Raw genomic sequence first — 18,823 nt, forward strand, 5'->3', positions numbered from 1 at the left:
TATTTGACATCCAGAGCAGAATTCAAGCGATAAACTTCTACCATGTACTAGGGCTTGTACTATGTAAACACTTCATTTGAGCTGTATTGACTTTAAAACATCTTTCTGAGAAGGAAGCAGTCTGATGTTACTTAAATAAATAAAAACATTGATTACGAGGAGAAGCACGTTTTAATGAATGAATGAATTATTGTTTCAAAAAGAATTCCATTAGTAATTAAATCCAAACCTCGATGAAATGTGATGGCTTATACCTAGCCCCTTTCACTTTCAGTTCCCTAGTTCTTAGCTGTGATTAACAACACAAATAAGTGATGGCTTCTGACTACACCGACTCCCCTTTAACTCTTTCACTGCTATTCTAACATAGTCTGCAGAAAATGTTTAACATTCACTGAATGTGTAACCGTCAACAGTGGCTATCCACAAGATAAACTGATTTTCTCCAACACCAAGGAAACCTGTGTCCACATTTCTCCTGCATATACAAATGGTGAAAGTTTATAATTTCATGCGACTTAAACTGAGCATCTGATAATCTGTATGTTTGCTGGAGAAACAAATAATTCCAGTAAATAAAGACTAATCAAGTAAAAATACCTTGTGTCCTACAAGCAAATGCTACTTAGCAGAAATCACATGTTGTGCAAGAGAAAGATGGAGACAACTCTATAAAGATAACAGATTATTCTCATATGCATTAAGTCACAGAACTAAGTTCAATTATACAAGTTTCAATACCACAACGAAATTGTCATTATTGACAATATATTAGAACTGATAATAGTTTCAGGGAAGGATTTTCTTTTTTCCTTCCCCCCCTTCCCCCAAAACACATTCTTTCTCTGGCAGCTAAAATAAGACAATCTTACTTTTATCCAAGCTAATGATTTAGAAACAGGTCCATATTTGTTCTAGACCAGGACATGCCAGACAAGTAGACTCAGAAGGACTGGCAAGACCTGGCCATGAAGTTTGTGGAGAATCTGACTGCTGTCATATTCAGAATCCCACAAAATAATTTGAATCTTATGCTGATTTGATGCAAAATGTACAGGCAGCTGCATTTATTTAAATATCAGTTTCTTGCAAAGTATATTAAAAACATAGCTAATTATGTCAACTTATAAGTCAGCATTTTCTAAATTTAAGTTAAACATCTTTTGATCTAAATGCTATTGAGTTCAAGAAAAAAAGAAGAATGCACTACAATTCAACGGATTCATTTGTAATGAGACTAACACACCTATCATACTTCCTCCAGCCGTCTCAATGGCGTTACAGTTTGCTTTAAACAGAGATTTTTGAAAAAGTTACTAGGATAGAGCAAGATAGATACAAGTGAATTCTTGACCACTTGATAACAATGCATTTATATGCATATAGACACATACTACTTACCTTGTTCATGGGCTTCTTTTCTTTAGAAGATTTAAGTGTGATTTGACCAACTACTATTTATTTAGTAAGTTAGAAAAATATATCTGAGAAGCAGTGTTCCCCAAGACTTTGTAACACACACACACACAATGCTGAAGGAAAGCCTACTCCTAAGTATTCTGCCTCTAAAAAGTAAGTCATCTGCTTTCTTTACACAGCCAAGGGAAAAATGAATATTGTATTGTAAAGCTGCAGTTCAGTCACCTTACGCCTACAAAGTCAGACAACTGCTGGACGGAATTGACAAATCATTGTGGGTTTTTCTCCTGCATTTCTTATCTCAGGTACAAACTACGCCTTTGGACAGAACATAGTACTCTCTACAAAAATGGCATATCTCTGTTTTCTCATTATTACATTGGATTTTGTTTTTTTAAATCACCATTTAGTCTTTTTTTCCCTTCCTAACACATCAAAGCATGATACCAATATCTGTCAATCTGCTGGCACAACTTGTCGATCACAAATTTCATTAGGAGAAAATCTGCAAGAAAAAGGCTTATTCAGCTGGGATAACTATCATATGACAGAGTTCAACATGGCTGTTAAATTACCTGAGTGATAAAAGTGCAAAAAGAAACAGATTCTATACACCAGAGGATAAAAGTAAAGTAAGATTTTTAACTTAAAGTGATCAAATGAGTATGTTGGGAGGATAAGAAAGAAATTCATTTTTGAAAAAGTGTATTTAAAAAAAATGGTGTGAATTATACTGTTGAAGGAGTTATTAGCAGAATCTTAAAAGCTTTATGCCTCCTTGAAGAACAAGTCTTTATGCAAGTACAGGTCAATACAATCTATACTTTCACAAAAATCCAGTTGCTCACATGACTGTTCTGAACTGGTGCCTGTGTGTATCTGACCATTCCCACTGGCTGCTCCTTCCTTGGTTTGAGGAACCTTTGAGACAGATGCCACACAGAAGTGGGCAGTCTGAAATGCTACAGCAGCAACTTAGTCCTGGATATCCTCTTTCCTACTGTAACATCACCATGACAAGGCTCTTTCTGAGCAGCTCCTCTCCTTTACATTGGTTTATTTGGCATGGCCACAAGAAGCCTTTGCTGACACTCAAAAGCATAAACTCCTCAGCTCATAGCCCATGATAAGAAAGCCCTTGCGGCCTGTGAAGTCCACCTACTTGATCAGCTCTTAGCAGCTCACTTTCCCAAAGGAATGGACTACAGTGTAGACTGATACATGAAGCAACGTGAGCAAAGTAAGTCTATTAAAATGACAACAAGAAATTTCACCCAAGGACAATAATTTTCTCTCATGTAGTTTCTACACCAGGTATGCTGCCAAGAGGATCCTATTTGGTCCTATATATTGAATTAACTTGCAACATGTAAGAAAGCTTCCAGGTCCTACATGTAAGAACAGAATCAAGGAACAACCCCAAAATAATGATAGTGCATTCATGCCCAACTGAAAGCCCACTTCCTCCAAAGTGACAAAAGGTATTAAGGGATGCAGCATCTGTGCTGCACTGCGAAGAAGGAAAAAAAAAAAGTTTCATTCTCAAACAACTAACAACAACTCTCAAGCAAGTCTTAAAAGCACTTGTAGTGTCAAAAAAACCCATAAACACTTGGAAGACAGATAAAAACAAAGGCAGAAAGCTGAGGCAAGATTTTATCCAGATATGAAATGATTGTTTTATGTTGCTTCTTAAAAAACTAAAGAAATAGAATTTCATCTGTAAAATGAAAGGATGAACATATTTAGAATTTTTTTAATACCTCACATAAAGTCTGTGTTCAGAGGTTATCCCTTATTAGTTTCACATCTTTCTCCAGAATGTGGTATCTTGCCATTAAGCATGCAGAAAAATTAAAATAACAAAGCATATGCCAATGTACTGCTACATCCCAGTTTTTCAACTTAGCTTAAAGAGCTGATCAGCACATATTCACTATTTAAGCAAGACCTCAATTTGGGTAGCAGTTACCAAGAAGTCTCAAAATGCAAAAGACTGGCATTAGTGGAACAGCAACAGAAACAATGAGAAATGATGCACTGCTAAATCAGATCCCTTGTCCAAATGTTCAAGAATGACTCGTTTATTTTTGTGTTTAATCTTTACATAACAGCAGCTGGCATTTGACATGGTTCCTATTTCCACTTTCCTATTTACAAAAAGCAGACTAAATCTTGTATATGCAGTAAAGACCATCATGAAATATTTTTAAACACAGATCAGTCAATCTTTTATGCATATGAGTAAGTTACCACCTTTACATATAGAGAATAACTGGCCATCTATGACACTGACTATGCACAAGAGATTTCTTTTTTTCCATCTGGGCTTATGGGAGTAGCAACTCATTGCCACAAAGAAAAAACATGTAAGCATCGTATTTTAATGATTAGCATTGCTCTTGACTCTGATTTCACGCACAAAGATCTCAAATTGTAGAAGCCTAAGTTCTAACATTAGAACTTTGTCTCATCAAACTTTTACATTAAATTCAGATCTTAAGCTTAGTGCAAAAGGACAGGAATCACAAGCTTTTTTTTTTTCCCCAGAATAGCTTTGATGCCAAAAGACTAAACACATCTTAAGAACATGCTCTGTCCTGTATAGTGGAATCCTTGAATTTTTACATCCTAAACTTTCATCCAAAACAAAACTCCCACATTTATCACAAGCACCTTGAGCTTTTTAAAATGAAGATTTTCTACATGTTGGTAAAACCTCTCAGAGGAAGACTACATCAAAATTTTTATGAAGTTTAACCAAGACAAGTGCAAGGTCCTGGGAGGACATGAACCAAGAGCCAAGTACAGGCTAGGATTTGTGTGGCTGGTGAGCAGTCTTGCCAAAAGAGACCCAAGGGGCCAGGTGGACAACAAGCTGAACGTGAGTAAGCAGTGTACCACTGCGGCAATGAAGACAAATCAGACCATGGGCTGCATCCACGGGGGCATTACAAGCAGACACAGAGATATCATCATCCCGGTCTACTCAGCACTTGTCAGGCTGAACCGGGAGTACTCTGACCAGTTCTGGCCTCCATGCTTCAAAAAAAGATGAAGACAGACTAGCGAAGTCCAAAGGAGGGCCATAATGATGATCAAAAGGCTGGAGAACCTTTCCTGTGAGGAAAAACTGAAGGAGTTTGGTCTCCCTTGCCTGGAGAATGCTCAGGGGTGACTCATTGCAGTTTTCCAATACTTAAAGGCAGCTATATAAAGGATGGAGGGAGGCTCTCTCTTCACAAGGAGACACATGGAGAGGTCAAGGGGAAATGGGTACAAGTTGCACAGGAGAGTTTTCACCTAAACACAAGAAAGAAATCTTACAGTGAGAACAATCAATCACTGGAACAACCTCTCCAGGAACGTGTTAGACTTCTCATCACTGAAAGTTTTCAAGACCCACTGGTAAGGTGCTAGATAATATCACCTAGGTTCCCTTTCCTATGAAAGGTTGGACCAGATGGTTTCTCCTGGAGGTCCCTTCCAATCTGAGCTGTTCGATAGTTCAGTTTCTTGTTACTGTCTAAACTCATATAAACAACTGTATCATTCAAAGCAGGAAAAGCAACTGGCATTGAAAAAACATCACACCTTATTTTGCTTGGTTTTGTTCTTAGGTTAGCAGAGATTTGCAAAAATCAGATTCACTAGTTTTAAGATCTCGAAGGACACGTCTCAGATGAAACTGCATGCATTTAATGAGTTTACAATGCAAAACCCGTTTTGACAAATTTTCTCCCCTGATTCTTCTACATTCTGGGTACTTTTATTAATTAATCAAATAATATTGCACATTGCAATAGAAAAATTATATTCCATTTACACAGATAAGAAAAAAATGTATCTATAAATAAAAAAGCAACACTGCTAGTTAATAGAGAACATGATGGATAACTGAAATAAATACACAGTAAATCAAGAAATATCTTTAAAAAGTAAAGAAATTACTTGCAGAAAAATTGCAACAAGGAGACTTAAAAGCTTCTGACATTACTCAAAATGACAAGAAGTTAAAGAATTGAAAGGAGACCAGCTGGAGGCATGTCATATGATGTTTCCCAGAACTTATTAGCCAGTGTTAGTATATTTATAGTCCAAAGAAGACCGAGGACCTGAAAATCATAGTAATGTTGGTTAACTAGAATCTCTGGAGCTTATTCAAGCCAACCTCCCACTTGAAGTGGGCCAGGTCAGGTCAGCCATAGTGCTCTTCAGTTAAACCTGTCATGAAAAACTTGAAAAATAGGGATGTCAAAATTTCTGAGGGTGACCGGCTTCAGTCCTGTGCTACCATTCCCGAGAAAACTCTCTTCTACTAGATCTCCCCATGTTTTGACCACTGAGCTCCAGTCATGTTAAACAAACAAGAAACTTTAAAGTTCAGATTATCCTCACTTGCAGCCAGACATATTTTAACAGCTTTCACAAGTTTATAAATTCTTTTGTTTTCTGTGGTAAAAGAGAGACACAATATGAAGCAATTAATTAAATTCTATTTAGAAATTATCTCTGAAATCAATTTAGTTGAGACTGTAATTTGACACATTATAAAACATCAGAGGATTTACTTTCTGTCAACCAAGCAGAAGAAGACAGTATGTTCATTAAGAACCACCTGACTCAGAACCTCCAACATCTTCCCTCTCTGCATATTGATTTTCCTCTAGTACAAATCACTCGGAAAATCTTTCTTCAGACTGTCTGAATGGGTAATAGGGCAGAAGGGCAGATATGAAATTACTTACAGTCTACTAAATTCTCCCTCCCTGCTGTTAAAAGCTGGCCAACACATCTGGGCCTCCAAACACTCCATAACATTTACTGCAGGACTCTGGAGATGCTCCGGTGTGTTGTTATTCTGAAAGCTTTCATTGGTCCCCTCAGTTACTTTAAGACATGAACGTTATTCTTCACAGTTACAGCACTAAAAGCTCTTTTGGGTGGTAGAAGAAAATTTGTTACTATCAGATGACATGTAGAATACATTTACGAGGAGTCACAAAACAAAAATATTGAATTTTTCATCACAATCTATATGTACATGTTTAGGAGAAAAAGCCCAGCAAGTAAATAAGGAGACAATAACCAGCTGATCTTACTGCTGATGTACACTTAGAAATATGCGTTGTTTGCAATAATAAAACATTCCAAAATTCTCCAACTGAAATGAGGACTCAATAAGATAAATATTTTCTACCTTTTTACAAACTGCTTCTTTACAAAGACATTAGGTTTACTCCAGTGTATTACTATATCACATTACAGCAGGCAGGACATGGCAGGACTGCTTATCTTGGCATAGAAGAAGCTAGAGGGGTGCCCATTTTAGCTATGAGTGCAGCATAAACACCAAGGAAGAATTGTCGTGATCCCAGTGGATCTCTACATATAACAGCTGCTGATTGTTTCTTGCTAGAAACTGCTATTGCTTTTAGTGCTCATAAGTGTGTATACACTGTAATATTTTATACAGTTGCTGATTTTGTAGCATCTAAGCACAGGCCCATCAAAACCAGATCTTTCCTCTAAGGAAAGGGAAAACTTGCACTGTGATATGGTGTCAAAAAAATCAGATATACCAGGTAAACATGTATCTTAGGATTCCCATCCTTTAAAATTCGCTAGTATAAAACACCAAAACAAACAGAATGCAATGTTTGACCTTGTGCTAAGCAGAAAAATCACCGGTGCACCTACTGTTGTGGAATAGCCTGCCTCCAAACTGCATGCCAAAATTTCCACATGGTCAAGGACCCACAAACATATACTTAATTTTTAGGGGACCTAGGGAGAGAGGCTCTGGGTATGGTTTAAAAAGAAGGGATAACAACAATTTCCCAAGTCCCCAGTGCTCCATCAGCAAGAGGCTGGGCAGAAGGGGGTCCACATGTGGTATGTGCCACTGGTGCAAACACTGTGAGGTGGTTCTGGCTTGCTTCCTCCCACTGCTGTGGGCTCAGCGTCCTCCCTGATCACCCTCCAGCACAAACCCCTTGCTGAAAACACACTGTGGCTCAGACATGAGCTACATTCACCGACTGCACATCTCAAAGGCCTCAAGCCATCCCCATTACATACAATCCTCTCTTTGATAGCCACAGTAATGGCAAGCTGGGATACCCAGGATGGCAAAAAGCAGAGTGAAGCCTTGTTGGCTGTGGAACTAAAGAAGGATGGGAACATGCTGTACACAGATGTTGCTGCACGGAGTTAGCAGTTGAAGTTTATTAGCTCCAGTTCAGTTTTAGTCCCACAGCCCTTTTTCTTGAGGCACTCACACATGAGGTTTGGGGAATATTTTTGTCTTGAAGAGTGCAAAGCTCATCATGGTTATGCAAGTTCAAAGGCTTCTGTTCCAAATTTTTGCCAGGCTGGAGATGATTCACAGCAAAAGTAGCTCAAGGTAGCTCACGTGCTTGCAGTCCAACTGAGCAATGAAGTGAATAAACTACTTAGTGGGTAATACAATTTTGCCAGGGTTGTTGGGGAGTATCCCCTGTGAATGTAGCAAATATCCAACATAAACCAGGCCTACACCTGTAGCATGTAGACTGGCATACCCTTTGCCAAAAAATTGTGCACATCTGTCCTCAGCAGCCAGAGAAAGAAGCCAGCCACACAGCGTGACACCCTGTGCGGCAGGAAGAGTGAACCCTGCTCCCTCATCACACAGAGCATCCTGGGCTTGAGCACAGCACGTGGTGCCAGGGCTGGCAGGGAAGCCAGCCTTTTCCAGCAAAACCACGGCTGCAGCCTGGCCCAGGCTCTCCCGTGCCAGAAGAGCAGCATCCAGACCAGACACAAGCATTTCTCAGGCTAGGACAATCTCTGTCCCGTCCCTTCCTACGACAACTGGGAGGGCCCGTAACCTGGTGCATTACGAGGCAGCCCGGGGCCAGGCCCAAAGAGCAGCAGAGGGACCGGCGGCTGAACCTCCCCTGCGTCCCGAAGTCGGGCTGTGGCCCAGGCACAGGCCGGCCGCCACGGCCGGGCCGGCTCGCTCTCCCTCCCCCAGGGAGGGCCGCCCGCTCTCCCGCGGGATCCCCGGAGGTCACAGGTCCCTGCGCCCGCCAAAACGGAGCCTCTGCTGCAGCCTGTTCCCAGCCCCACACAGCGCCAGAATTCCCACACCATGCCCTCGCGTGGAGAAGCGGGGACGGAGCTGCCGCCCGGCCCGGGTGCGCACCTGTAGTTATAGCTGCTGAAGCGCTGGCTCTCCCGTAGCAGGGCTCGGTACAACCGCAGCACCTGGGCCCGGCTGGACGTTGCCATGCTGCCGACACCAAGGCGGGTCCTCCCGCGGCGAGGCCCCTTTCTCCGCCCGCAGCGCCCGGAGCACCGCCGGCCCCGGGAGCCGCCTCCTGCCACACGCGCCGGCCTGTCTGAGCGCCTCCGCGGCCGGCAGGCAGGGGCGGGGGCAGCCGCGGCGGCGGCGGCGGCGGGAGCGGGAGCGCACGGCCTGCGGTGAGTGGCGGAGCGAAGGGATCGCGGCCGCGGCTAATCCTCGGCCCAGCGCAAGGCCCGGAGCGGGGGCGAGGCCGCGGCCTGCGCGGGGAAAGGCTGTTCCCCGGCTGAGGCAGCCCCGAAGGGCGGCGGGCGGCCTTCCCACGTAGAGGGTTGAGGGCTGGTCCCCGGCCCGCGCGGTCCCGCCGGGTTGGCCCTCTCCGGTTCCGCCACGGGGTTACTGCCCGAGCTTCGGCCCCGAACGGCCCGTGCAGCCGCCGCCGCTTCCTGCGGGCGCCCCGGCGGGCTCAGTCCCGAGGGCTGTGATCAGCCCGAGCACTGGCAGGGCGGGGAGTGTGGGGGGGAAGGCCCAAGCGATGGGAGAAGGAAAGCAGCGTGGGAATAAACTGTCCGGTGATAGAGTGGTTGTATGCACTCGTACATGTTTTGTCGGTGTGTTCGATGGGGAGGTAGGTGCTGGCAAGGTGGGACTGGCGTAGGGCCTGAAAACCAGCAACAGGTTGCGTGTGTTTGGGAAGTGCATTGAAATCGCTGTCCAAGTTGCAGTGGCTCTGTTCCCTTGTATTGGGTGCACCAGTGCCTGGTGTACCGCAGTGAAAGGTGAGTGCTTTCTCTCTCGGTGTGCTGTTTTAAGTCGGATTCTGTTATTCAGACTAACTTGACTTCCGTAGTTGTAGTTCAGGTACTGTTTGAATTAAGCACTGAGAGTCTTTGAAAGCAGTTAGCAAGGGTTTCCTGCCTCTGTGCTTTTATTTTCAATAGGAAATCTCAATTTACTTTCTGTTTTTTCTTGCTATTTTCACAGCCCCGAGAAAGACTGCATGGGTCGTATCAGTGCCCTCACTCTAAGATTCCCTGTTTGTGCAGGTTGTCAGAAAATAAAGAACTGGTGATCTCTGGGTGAATTTAATGCACAGGCCTATATCTGTTGAAAGTGGCCTTGAGGAGAGTAGTACCCAGGGAGCAATCGGTGTCCAGAGTGCTTATGTCTTGTACAGCCCACAGAACAACAGCTTACCTGAACCATGTAAAAAGTAGGTTCTGCCTACTATTTGCTAAATCTTGGGGTTTATTCTTCTCTGGCTTGAGGCTGGGGCTCTTTTTCTGCTTAAGCACCTCCTTTGTCATTTATACCTGATACTTTTGTTGCTGGAAACAGCACATACCTAGCATCCTCTTCTGCTGAAAGTTCTGTCACTTCAGGATAAATTTGACTCAGTAACTTAGAGGTAGGATGCCCCATCTGTATTTAATACAGTATTTTAATTACTATCAATAATGTAATTTGTTTCTAGTCATTACACGGTTCCTACTTTCTCTGCAGTGTGTTCTGTATATAATAGATGTTTATATACATTCAACATGTCTCTGGCAAAAGTGCAACTACTGCTGCTAATTGAATTAATATTTGATTGTATATACACTTTGACTATTATTATATGTGTCAATTGTACATCTGATGCAATTTATGGTACAGTGCATAGAACTGAAATAGTTCTTTGCTTCTGTGTGTAAATAGTGTAGACATGCATGGAATTATCTAAATTTTATCTTTGAAAGTAGACTATATTTTAGCAGCCCTTTCAGGCTTCTGAAAACTGGGATATTCCATACATAGTAAATTTCCTGGATATTCTCTTTATTCAGAACTAAAACTATTCTATGATTCTGTGAAAGGCTAGACGAAATGTTGCACTTCTGTAGAAAAGTACAAGCGACTCAGACACTGTGATAAGCATCGTGTTTCTCAGTGTTACCAAATAATGTAGTTTGGGCTAGCTTTAGGAATTTAGGCTAGCTTTTAGTATTTAGGAAACCTAAACAGGAAAATAGAAAGCAAGCATACTCTTTAGTTGCCTGGGGGACTAACCACATTCTCCTTGTAGCCCAAGCCACATTGTTGACACAGATTGTTATGTCAGAAGTGGAATCTGTCTGAGGTCCTGCTGCTTCTCCATCTTTGCAGCTGTTGATAGTCAAGGGGCTTAATATGTGTTAAAGCAGAGATTTTGCTTTGTGTCTGCAGGTTTATCATCTTTCCTGAAAGCACCAGTGAGAACCCTGTGCTTAGTTTTGATTGTGGGTTTCAGAGAGCTTGAAAGATACGAGTCTGTCATGTACATAGGAAAACTTAGCTTCCAGAGTTCAGTAGTTATGTGAAATCACCCTGTAGATGATTGCAACAGTTACTCCATCTAACTTTACAGTAGCCCTCTTTGTATTGTGAGAACTAAAGTTTTGATGCTACAATCTTCAGCTCTAAGAGATATGAGAGGAATTAGTAGGAAAGCAAAACCACATAAAGTAAGTTTTGTTTACAGGATTACTATTGATTTAATATTTGTAAAGTAATTATAAATTATTTTGAAATAGCCTCAGGTGCCAATCCTATTCCTGATTCTCTATTACAGCTTTTGAAATTTTAAATTGTTTTGTATAACCATGTTTTTCTTATAAAGAAGCGTGGAAACCTCGTATGTTTAGAATAAACGAGAAGCATGTGCAATATACTATCAAATGCAAAGTAAATGTGCCAGAGGAAAAAAAGACTTTCTTTTTGTCTTCCTTTCCTGGCTTAACCTTTATTACACTCAAAGAGAGAGGAACAATTTTTTTTACAGAAACTTGTCATCTTTGTGCAGCTGGATTGGTGCTGTTGACTGGAAAAATGAATTATTTTCTTATGTGTTTTATTATTCTTTTTTCTTGGAAGCAATACATTGTGGTTTCAGAAGTCCTGTCATTCTGCATTAGGTGGGCATTGGTCGTGGTTTTGCCCAGCCAGCAATGAAGCACCATGACAGTCTTTTGCTCACTGCCCCCCATCCACTCCCACCCTCCTTGGGATGGTGAAGGCCCCAGCAAGATGAGAGGAAAAAAAATAACCAAAGATGTTGTGGATCGAGACAAGGGCAGGGAGGGCTCACTGGCCATTATGGTTCTGGGCAAAACAGACTCCGATACTCGACGTAGAGAGGAAAGTAGGAAAACTTATTCTACTACCTACAAGAAACAGAACAGAAGCAAAAATAGAGCAAGATGATGAGAAAATTACAACCAGCACTTTAAGATCTCCCCCTCCCATCCCTCCTTTCTTCCTGGGCCCAGCTCACTGCTCAGTGACTACCTCCTCACCCCTCAACAGCTCAAGGGGGCAGGGAATGGGGGATGTGGTCAGTCTGCCACAGATGGGCTCTGCCGCTTCTGTCTTCTCAGAGGAGGACGACTCCTCTCATTCTTCCCCTACTCCACTATGGGGTTCTTCCCACAGGACACAGTTCTTAATGAACCTCTTCAGTGTGAGTTCTTCTCAACAGCTGCGGCTTCTGCTCACAAACTCCTCCAGCATGGGACTCGTCTGCGGCAGCAGCATTCTGGGCACCTTCTGCTGCAACGCCACCCTCCCACAAATTCATGGTCTCCTCTGGGCACAGTCGCTGCTCCTGGTGTGGGATCCTTTACAAACTGCCAGCAAATCTCTGATTCACCAGTCCTCTCCACAGGATGCAGGGGAAGCTCTGCTCCAGGACACCTCCTCCTCTTTTCTCGCACTGACCTTGGGGTTCTGCCTGGTCACTTCTCCCTCTCTTGCTACTCCTTGCACCATCACCAGCGGCCAGAAAAGCAGGAAGAATAGAACATGAAGGAACAGGAAGAACCCTCCTCTTCTGGCTTCTTAAGAAATGATAGTAGAGGTACCCAATTGGCTAAGCCCCAGTAGTGGGTCTGGCTCAGAGCTGGGGAGAGTTTCAAGCAACTTGTTATAGGAGCCATCTTTATAGGCCCTTTCCCATTACCAGAAACGGCTCCATGCAAAACCATGACAGTATTGCCTCTGCTGAGACTGGAATGGCTAGCTGTGTTTCTCTTAGCATTCTCTGTATGTGCATCACTGCCAGCCTGCAGAGAATTTGAAGGACAGACACAGCCCAAAGGACCACTGTTGTATCCTGTCATACTGGAGCTTAGGTACGAGGAAGCAGTATTCATCACTTCATTAACTGCCTCCTCATTCCTGAAGGGAAATCACATGGGAATTTAATCTAGACACCAAGCCAGGACTAATCAAGGCATGGGCAGATGATTTTATCATTTTTGTCTCCAAACTTACTTGGTGTAAAACTCAGTGCTGCTTTATTGTTACTTTTATGGAGATGGGGATAGAGATAATTTTTCTTATTTGCAATGGTACATATAATCATTGTTGAAGGGGATTAGTGAGTGTTCATTTCTACATAAGTCTTTGCTTTTAGAATTTGGTCTGAGGAAGGAAGATGACCTGTTCCTTATGTTTCTGCATCTTTTGGGATAAATAAGCACGTTCAGAATAATATAATAACAACAGTATCTGGAATAGTTACTATTTTTTTCAATATATAACTACTTAAAAGGGGGAGGAATGGAATTTATATGAAATATTTGCAGAGAGTGTGGACTGGTGTGAAAGGAAACAGCTGTTTTACTCTCTGGTGTGTGTTGGATGTTTTGTCATATGCTGCCAAATTGTTCCTTGTGGTACACTATTTCAGCTTTATGACATGGCACCAAACAGTTTAAGAGAGGATGAGCTTTCCTGGTTCCGCTGTTCATGTTCATTGGTTTTCTTTGGGGGTCAGAATGATAATTGATTGTTGTGATATTATCATCTCCTTTAATTCTTGTTTTTCAGTTTGTGAAAATATGCAAATTTTTCCTGGCTGCTGTGGTGTGGTTTCTCTAGTCTTCTCAGCTCTTAGTTCTTGATGGACAGTGTCATGCACAATGTGATCCTACCCAGTGCAAATTAAGACCTTTAAAATAAAGACTATAAATCATGAGAATTTGAGGACTTTAGTCACAAATATAACAAGTCATAATTTAATCATTTATTATAGTGAGTAAGTTTTCCACAGTATCAAAAGGAAGCTTTGAATATTATTATGTGGTTTATTATGTGGTTGCCCTGTGGAAAAGAACATTTTTAATCAGGAGGAAAAGCTTCTGTGTTTCATGTTCAGCTACTTTCCTAAATTATTTGTGCATTTTGGAAAATTCTACCTAAGAGTTCAAAGGGAAGGGAAAAAAGGGATAGAACCATTCTTTCACTCACTTTTTCTGAGTTACCTCATCTCTTTCTGAATTGAATTGCAGAATGCTGACTGTTGTTTAAAGATTGTAAGAATAATAACCAGGGAAAAAAAAAAAAACAGTAGTGGGTTTTCTGTTGTAATACTTACTTGTGTTTTATCACTTCCCTAAAACCTTTGCTGGTTCACAATCTTTCATGCTGCAGACATTGAATTGAAAGAAACACTGAATTTTGTTTCCCTTGTTGGTCTCAGTTTTACTCTTCTAATGTCCTTGGATGTTGCACATAGCCACAGGAATTCATGGGCATCATGTTGCCTGCTACTTGTGTGTCATGTTAAGCGGCTGGACAGTTCAGCAATTGTAGGGTGACTTGTGGATCAATGACATGTGATGTTGATATATACTGTATTGATTTTGAAAGATGTTGATAATGGACATATGTTAGTAAAGTTCTTTGAAATGCTTGAAATAAAAATGCTCTGAAAGTCCAGAATTAAAAGCATAACTTTGTGTTACAGTAACAGTGTCTAATGTGTTAAATGTGAATGATGCTCCTAACCTTAATGCTCATGAAGTCCAAAGTGTTTTTCAAGACAGGAACCCAATGGGAAATGAACATATTTTTGCTGTGTGGTTCCTTGTTATACTGAAATCTTACAGTGAAATCTAATCATAAGAAGTGGGAAGGAGAGGACTTACTAAGTAGTCTTGTTCGTGACCTCATCAATACAGAAATGTTTTCCTTGCTGCACTTTTCACTATTTTATCTAATTTAGTCTTAAATAACTTTTCTTTCTGGGGGAAAAAGACTCTATCTATACCATATCTTGCTGTTAAGTAATGTTTTCTGATGCTCAGCCTATACTATCCTTTTCTGTAAGTTCATCCCACTCTTTCATTTATCCCCTTTAGACTCATGTTGTTTAACTCCTCTCCCTTTTCTGTGATTTACACATTCATTATATTTCTCAAAAGCTGTCATCCAGCCAGGGTAACTTATTTAGTTATTTAGATTTTTTTCCTTGCTTTTTAACTGCATATTGATGTTTTTAGCTTAGGAAGCAAACTTAGCTGTAAAATAAGGACTGATACTTTGTTTAAGATCAATTGAGAATCTCTTTGTAGCCACCCTTGTTAAATGTTTTTTGCTGACTTGGGATTTCCAGTTTGCCAGATTGATTAGAAATGGTACTACCAAGCATTTTAGTTAAAAATCATGATTACATTTAAGATGTCTTGCTAGAGCAAAGTTATTTCATTTTTTAAAGTATTTGTCACATCCAGATGTGTATGTGATCATGTATAAAAGCATGCATGCAGTCATGACGTGATGGTAAATGTCATACTGTTCATCCCAGATTCTCTCTGCTGCAGCACTGGGGATTTGTACGCAGGTAATACAAGGCTGTGGTTTTTTTTTTCTGGTTACTCATTTCCATGTCTCAGGTATGGGAAATCAGAAACAACCTGCTGCTTGGGTGCATCCTCGTGCTTCTCCGTCTCACTGCGTTGTGGATGTGGGCCCTCTAGTCAGATGAAACTCCACTTAAGTCATGAGCTATTGCTTAAGTCCTTCCCTGAAAATTCACTTCACTAAGCATTTTCTTACTAGTGCTTCTTGCATGTTTATTTTCTGGAAGCAATTCCTAGAGCAAAGTATCAGTGGGGGTAGAAGTATCTTGTTTCTATAAGATAGAGTGGAGCTGATGGAAGAAAACATAACATCCAAGTTAAAAGAAAAGTGGAAAATTTTTGTATAATATGTTGGAAAGGTGTTACTGGGGAAAGGTGTGACCGCTAAGAATGGGACAAGTGGAAGACATTAATATTTGTTTAATTTCATTTTTTCAGGGAAAAAAGGGTTAAGCAAAACTGTGGTTTACAATGGATGTGTAAAGCAACAAGGATTAAATGAGTTGTAAGTAGATTATCTGTTTAGTTTTCTGTGTGATGAAGGGAGAGGGAATATGATTTTCCACTTGTCATGCATTTTCCTTTTATATGATGCTAAACATCTACAAACCCATCAGTTTAAATACGAGACTGAAGCAAAGAAATCTAAAGACAGTGTTTCTGGAGAGGAAACTATGGAGCAATGTTTTTCATTTCAATGAGGAAAACAATATAGAGATATTAGAAAATTGTAGTAATAGTAGAATTTGAGGTAATTTAATTTTGCACATTCCTTGACATCTCTGGTCTTTTATCTTGTGTCACTGTCAGTTTCATGTCCCCAGAGCTCTGGCCAGCATTCATGATAGTGTGTTAGGGACATATTTCTAAATCTATCATGCTTCTGCTGTATTTGTAAGCTAAGATGAATTGTCAGTGTTTCATTACATGCCTTCACACTTCTAGAAAGAACTTTTTATTTTATTTGGTTTTTTATTTTCTATGTCTGGGATGACTGAGCCAAAATTTGTCTTTCAGCCAATCCCTGAAGAGAAGAGATAAAGCACTGACTAAAGCTAACAGTTAAAGGAAGCAGAGCTGCGGAAACGTTATTTCTGCAGGTGAGTAATTACAAATAAATTTAGCCTTCTGGACCTTTGACACCAGCACTGTCAACATTTATAGGTCATAACAAATTTTCAGTCCTTCTCCATTATAGTTAAAGTAGAAAAATCTTTCTTCATCTTCACCAGCTGTTAAAGGCTACTATGCTAAGTAATTTTTTCTGTATAAAATTCATGTGTTTCCTTACTTCTAATAGATAAAGAAAATAAAGAGAGATAAAAAAAATAATGAAACACGAGATGTGAAATTAGGTGCATAATGCTAGTTAGGTAGGTAGTTAGAAGACGATAACTTTCTGATGGACAAATTGTGAAGGACACCTTCTGTCATCTTTATATTAGGGTGAGGGAGCCTTGGCACAGGCTGCCCAGGAAGGATGTGGAGTCTCCTTCCTTGGAGATCTTCAAGACTCACCTGGATGCATTCCTATGGGACCTTATCTAGGTGGACCTGCTTCTGCAGGGAGGTTGGACTAGATGATCTCTAAAGGTCTCTTCCAACCCCTAGCCTTATGATTCTATATTACAGTATGTCCATATCTTTGAATATAATCCCTTTGAAATGTATTCAACTACCTCAGCAATAAGTTGCTGTTCAGTGTGAGAACAGGTGGCAGAATTAGATTCTCCTGACTTTACAAACTACTACAAAATTGATACATCCAGCATAGGATGCTGTCATGAACGGGGAGTGAGCTTTTGTGAGAGGCTGTGGTAGTTTGACCCTGGCTCGATGCCAGGTGCCCACCACACTGCTCTATCCCCCCACCTCCTCAGCAAGCCAGGGAAGGGGAGAAAATAAGATGGGAGTCTTGTGGGTTGAGATAAAAGCAGTTTAATAGAGCAACAGCAAAGCTGCACGCATGGAAAGCGAAGCAAAAAACAGATAAAGCTGTTACTCTCTACTTCCCATCAGCAGCGATGTCTGGCCATCTCCCAAGAAGCAGGGCTTCGGTATGCGTAGTGGTTGCTTTTGGAAGGCCATAAAGGGATCTTGCCTCCCCTTCCTGCTCCTCTCCCCCAGTTTATATTACTGAGCTGACATCATGTGGTATGGAACATCTCCTTGGTCAGCCTGGGTCAGCTGTTCTGGTCGTGGTCCCTCCCAAGAACGTGCCCACCCACAGCTATTGGTGAAGGTGGGGGAAGGAATGCTGGAGGGACAGCCCTGATGCTGTGCGAACAGTAGCCATAATATTGATACCAGCAGTAAGCACAGCACTGCAAGAGCTGTTGTGGAAAATCACTACCATCCCAGATCCACTACAGAGGCAAAGGTTATGGCCTTACAAATCCCACCATTAACCTTCCAGTCTGTTGTGTTCCCATCCTTGTGGCAGAATAAGCTAACAACCGTGTGTATCTGTGTCTCTTTATAAAACTTTGTGTCTCAGCTCAAACTGAGGATGAGGATGGATTTAGGTGGTGATGCAGGTGTATGAAGTGAAACTGCCAGCTTTCCTGATGGGTTTAACATTCTACAGAAAGCTGGGAAAGAGGAATGGGGGAAGAAATAATTTGAAATGCTGTTCTGGGAAAACTTGCGAGAGTTAATCACTCTGAATTCCTAAATTAAGCATCTCCATGTCCTAGAATTTCTGTGATTAGCTTTTTCAGGTATACTTTGTAGCCCAAGATCCATTTTGACCAATCTCATGGGTTTTCTGTTGGTTTGGCTTTTTTGTCTTTGTTTGTTTTCCTGACACTGTACATGCTTTGTTCATTTATTTTTATGCAGGTGATTTTCACAACTGCTAAACTTTTTACTTTTTAAAAAAATTATTCCTGGTGAAGTACGTGTGCTGCATCTAAAATGGAGAACAACAGATAAACAGAGCAAATAATCAGGGAGTTCATCACAGAGATTTAGTGATGCTTTTATTTTTTTTTTCCTGTATGATTTCAAAATTGATTTGACTTAGAAGACAGTGCTCAAGACCTTCAATGAGTGTATTCTTGTTTTTGAGAATATTAGCAAAGTCTTTTCATTGTTGTCTTCTTTATTTTGGCTGTAAACATAGCTGCTTTTTTGTAACATTTATTGTAACTTTGATTTTATTGTACTAATTACTTGCAGGGTGGAAAGTTGCATAGTGTATTACACCAACTCTTCCCTTGGGAAGATAATATTCTAAAATGGACAGATATGGTACTGTACATGTAAAATAAAAAGATATTGAAGAGGTAATTCAATATCAACTCTGTTATTGGTTCATAGAACTTAGAAAAGTTACTTGCTTTTTATGTTGTCACTCTAGCTTTTCCAAATTTTATGGAAGAAAGTTGTTCTAAATAGAGAGATGCTGCTTGATAAAGGTTAACTTTTGTTTTTTTCCTGTTTTCCCTTCTGT

General features: G+C 41.0%; 2 protein-coding genes across 16 annotated transcripts in view; one reads left to right on the forward strand and one right to left on the reverse strand.

The window, feature by feature from the left end:
- Positions 1 to 9,170, reverse strand: part of LYRM4 (LYR motif containing 4) — a 96,289-nt gene extending 87,119 nt beyond the window's left edge. For all 13 annotated transcript variants that reach the window (XR_009818672.1, XR_009818673.1, XR_009818670.1 and 10 more), the window contains exon 1: positions 8,609 to 9,170. Coding sequence is in view for 5 of the 13 variants with exons in the window: in XM_061995659.1 (XP_061851643.1) it covers positions 8,609 to 8,694 (86 nt within the window). In the remaining 8 variants the exon portion in view is untranslated. The remainder of the gene's footprint in view (positions 1 to 8,608) is intronic.
- Positions 8,460 to 18,823, forward strand: part of FARS2 (phenylalanyl-tRNA synthetase 2, mitochondrial) — a 249,376-nt gene continuing 239,012 nt past the window's right edge. Inside the window, exons 1-3 of one of the 3 annotated variants that reach the window (XM_061995655.1) lie at positions 8,460 to 8,886; positions 15,808 to 15,874; positions 16,387 to 16,469. The gene's annotated coding sequence lies outside the window, so the exon portion shown is untranslated. Of the gene's footprint in view, positions 9,487 to 15,807; positions 15,875 to 16,386; positions 16,470 to 18,823 lie in introns of all 3 variants that reach the window. The other 2 variants (XM_061995656.1, XM_061995657.1) reach the window with 2 other exon arrangements.

The sequence above is a fragment of the Colius striatus genome, chromosome 4 (assembly GCF_028858725.1).
Source record: "Colius striatus isolate bColStr4 chromosome 4, bColStr4.1.hap1, whole genome shotgun sequence".
Lineage (NCBI taxonomy): Eukaryota > Metazoa > Chordata > Aves > Coliiformes > Coliidae > Colius > Colius striatus.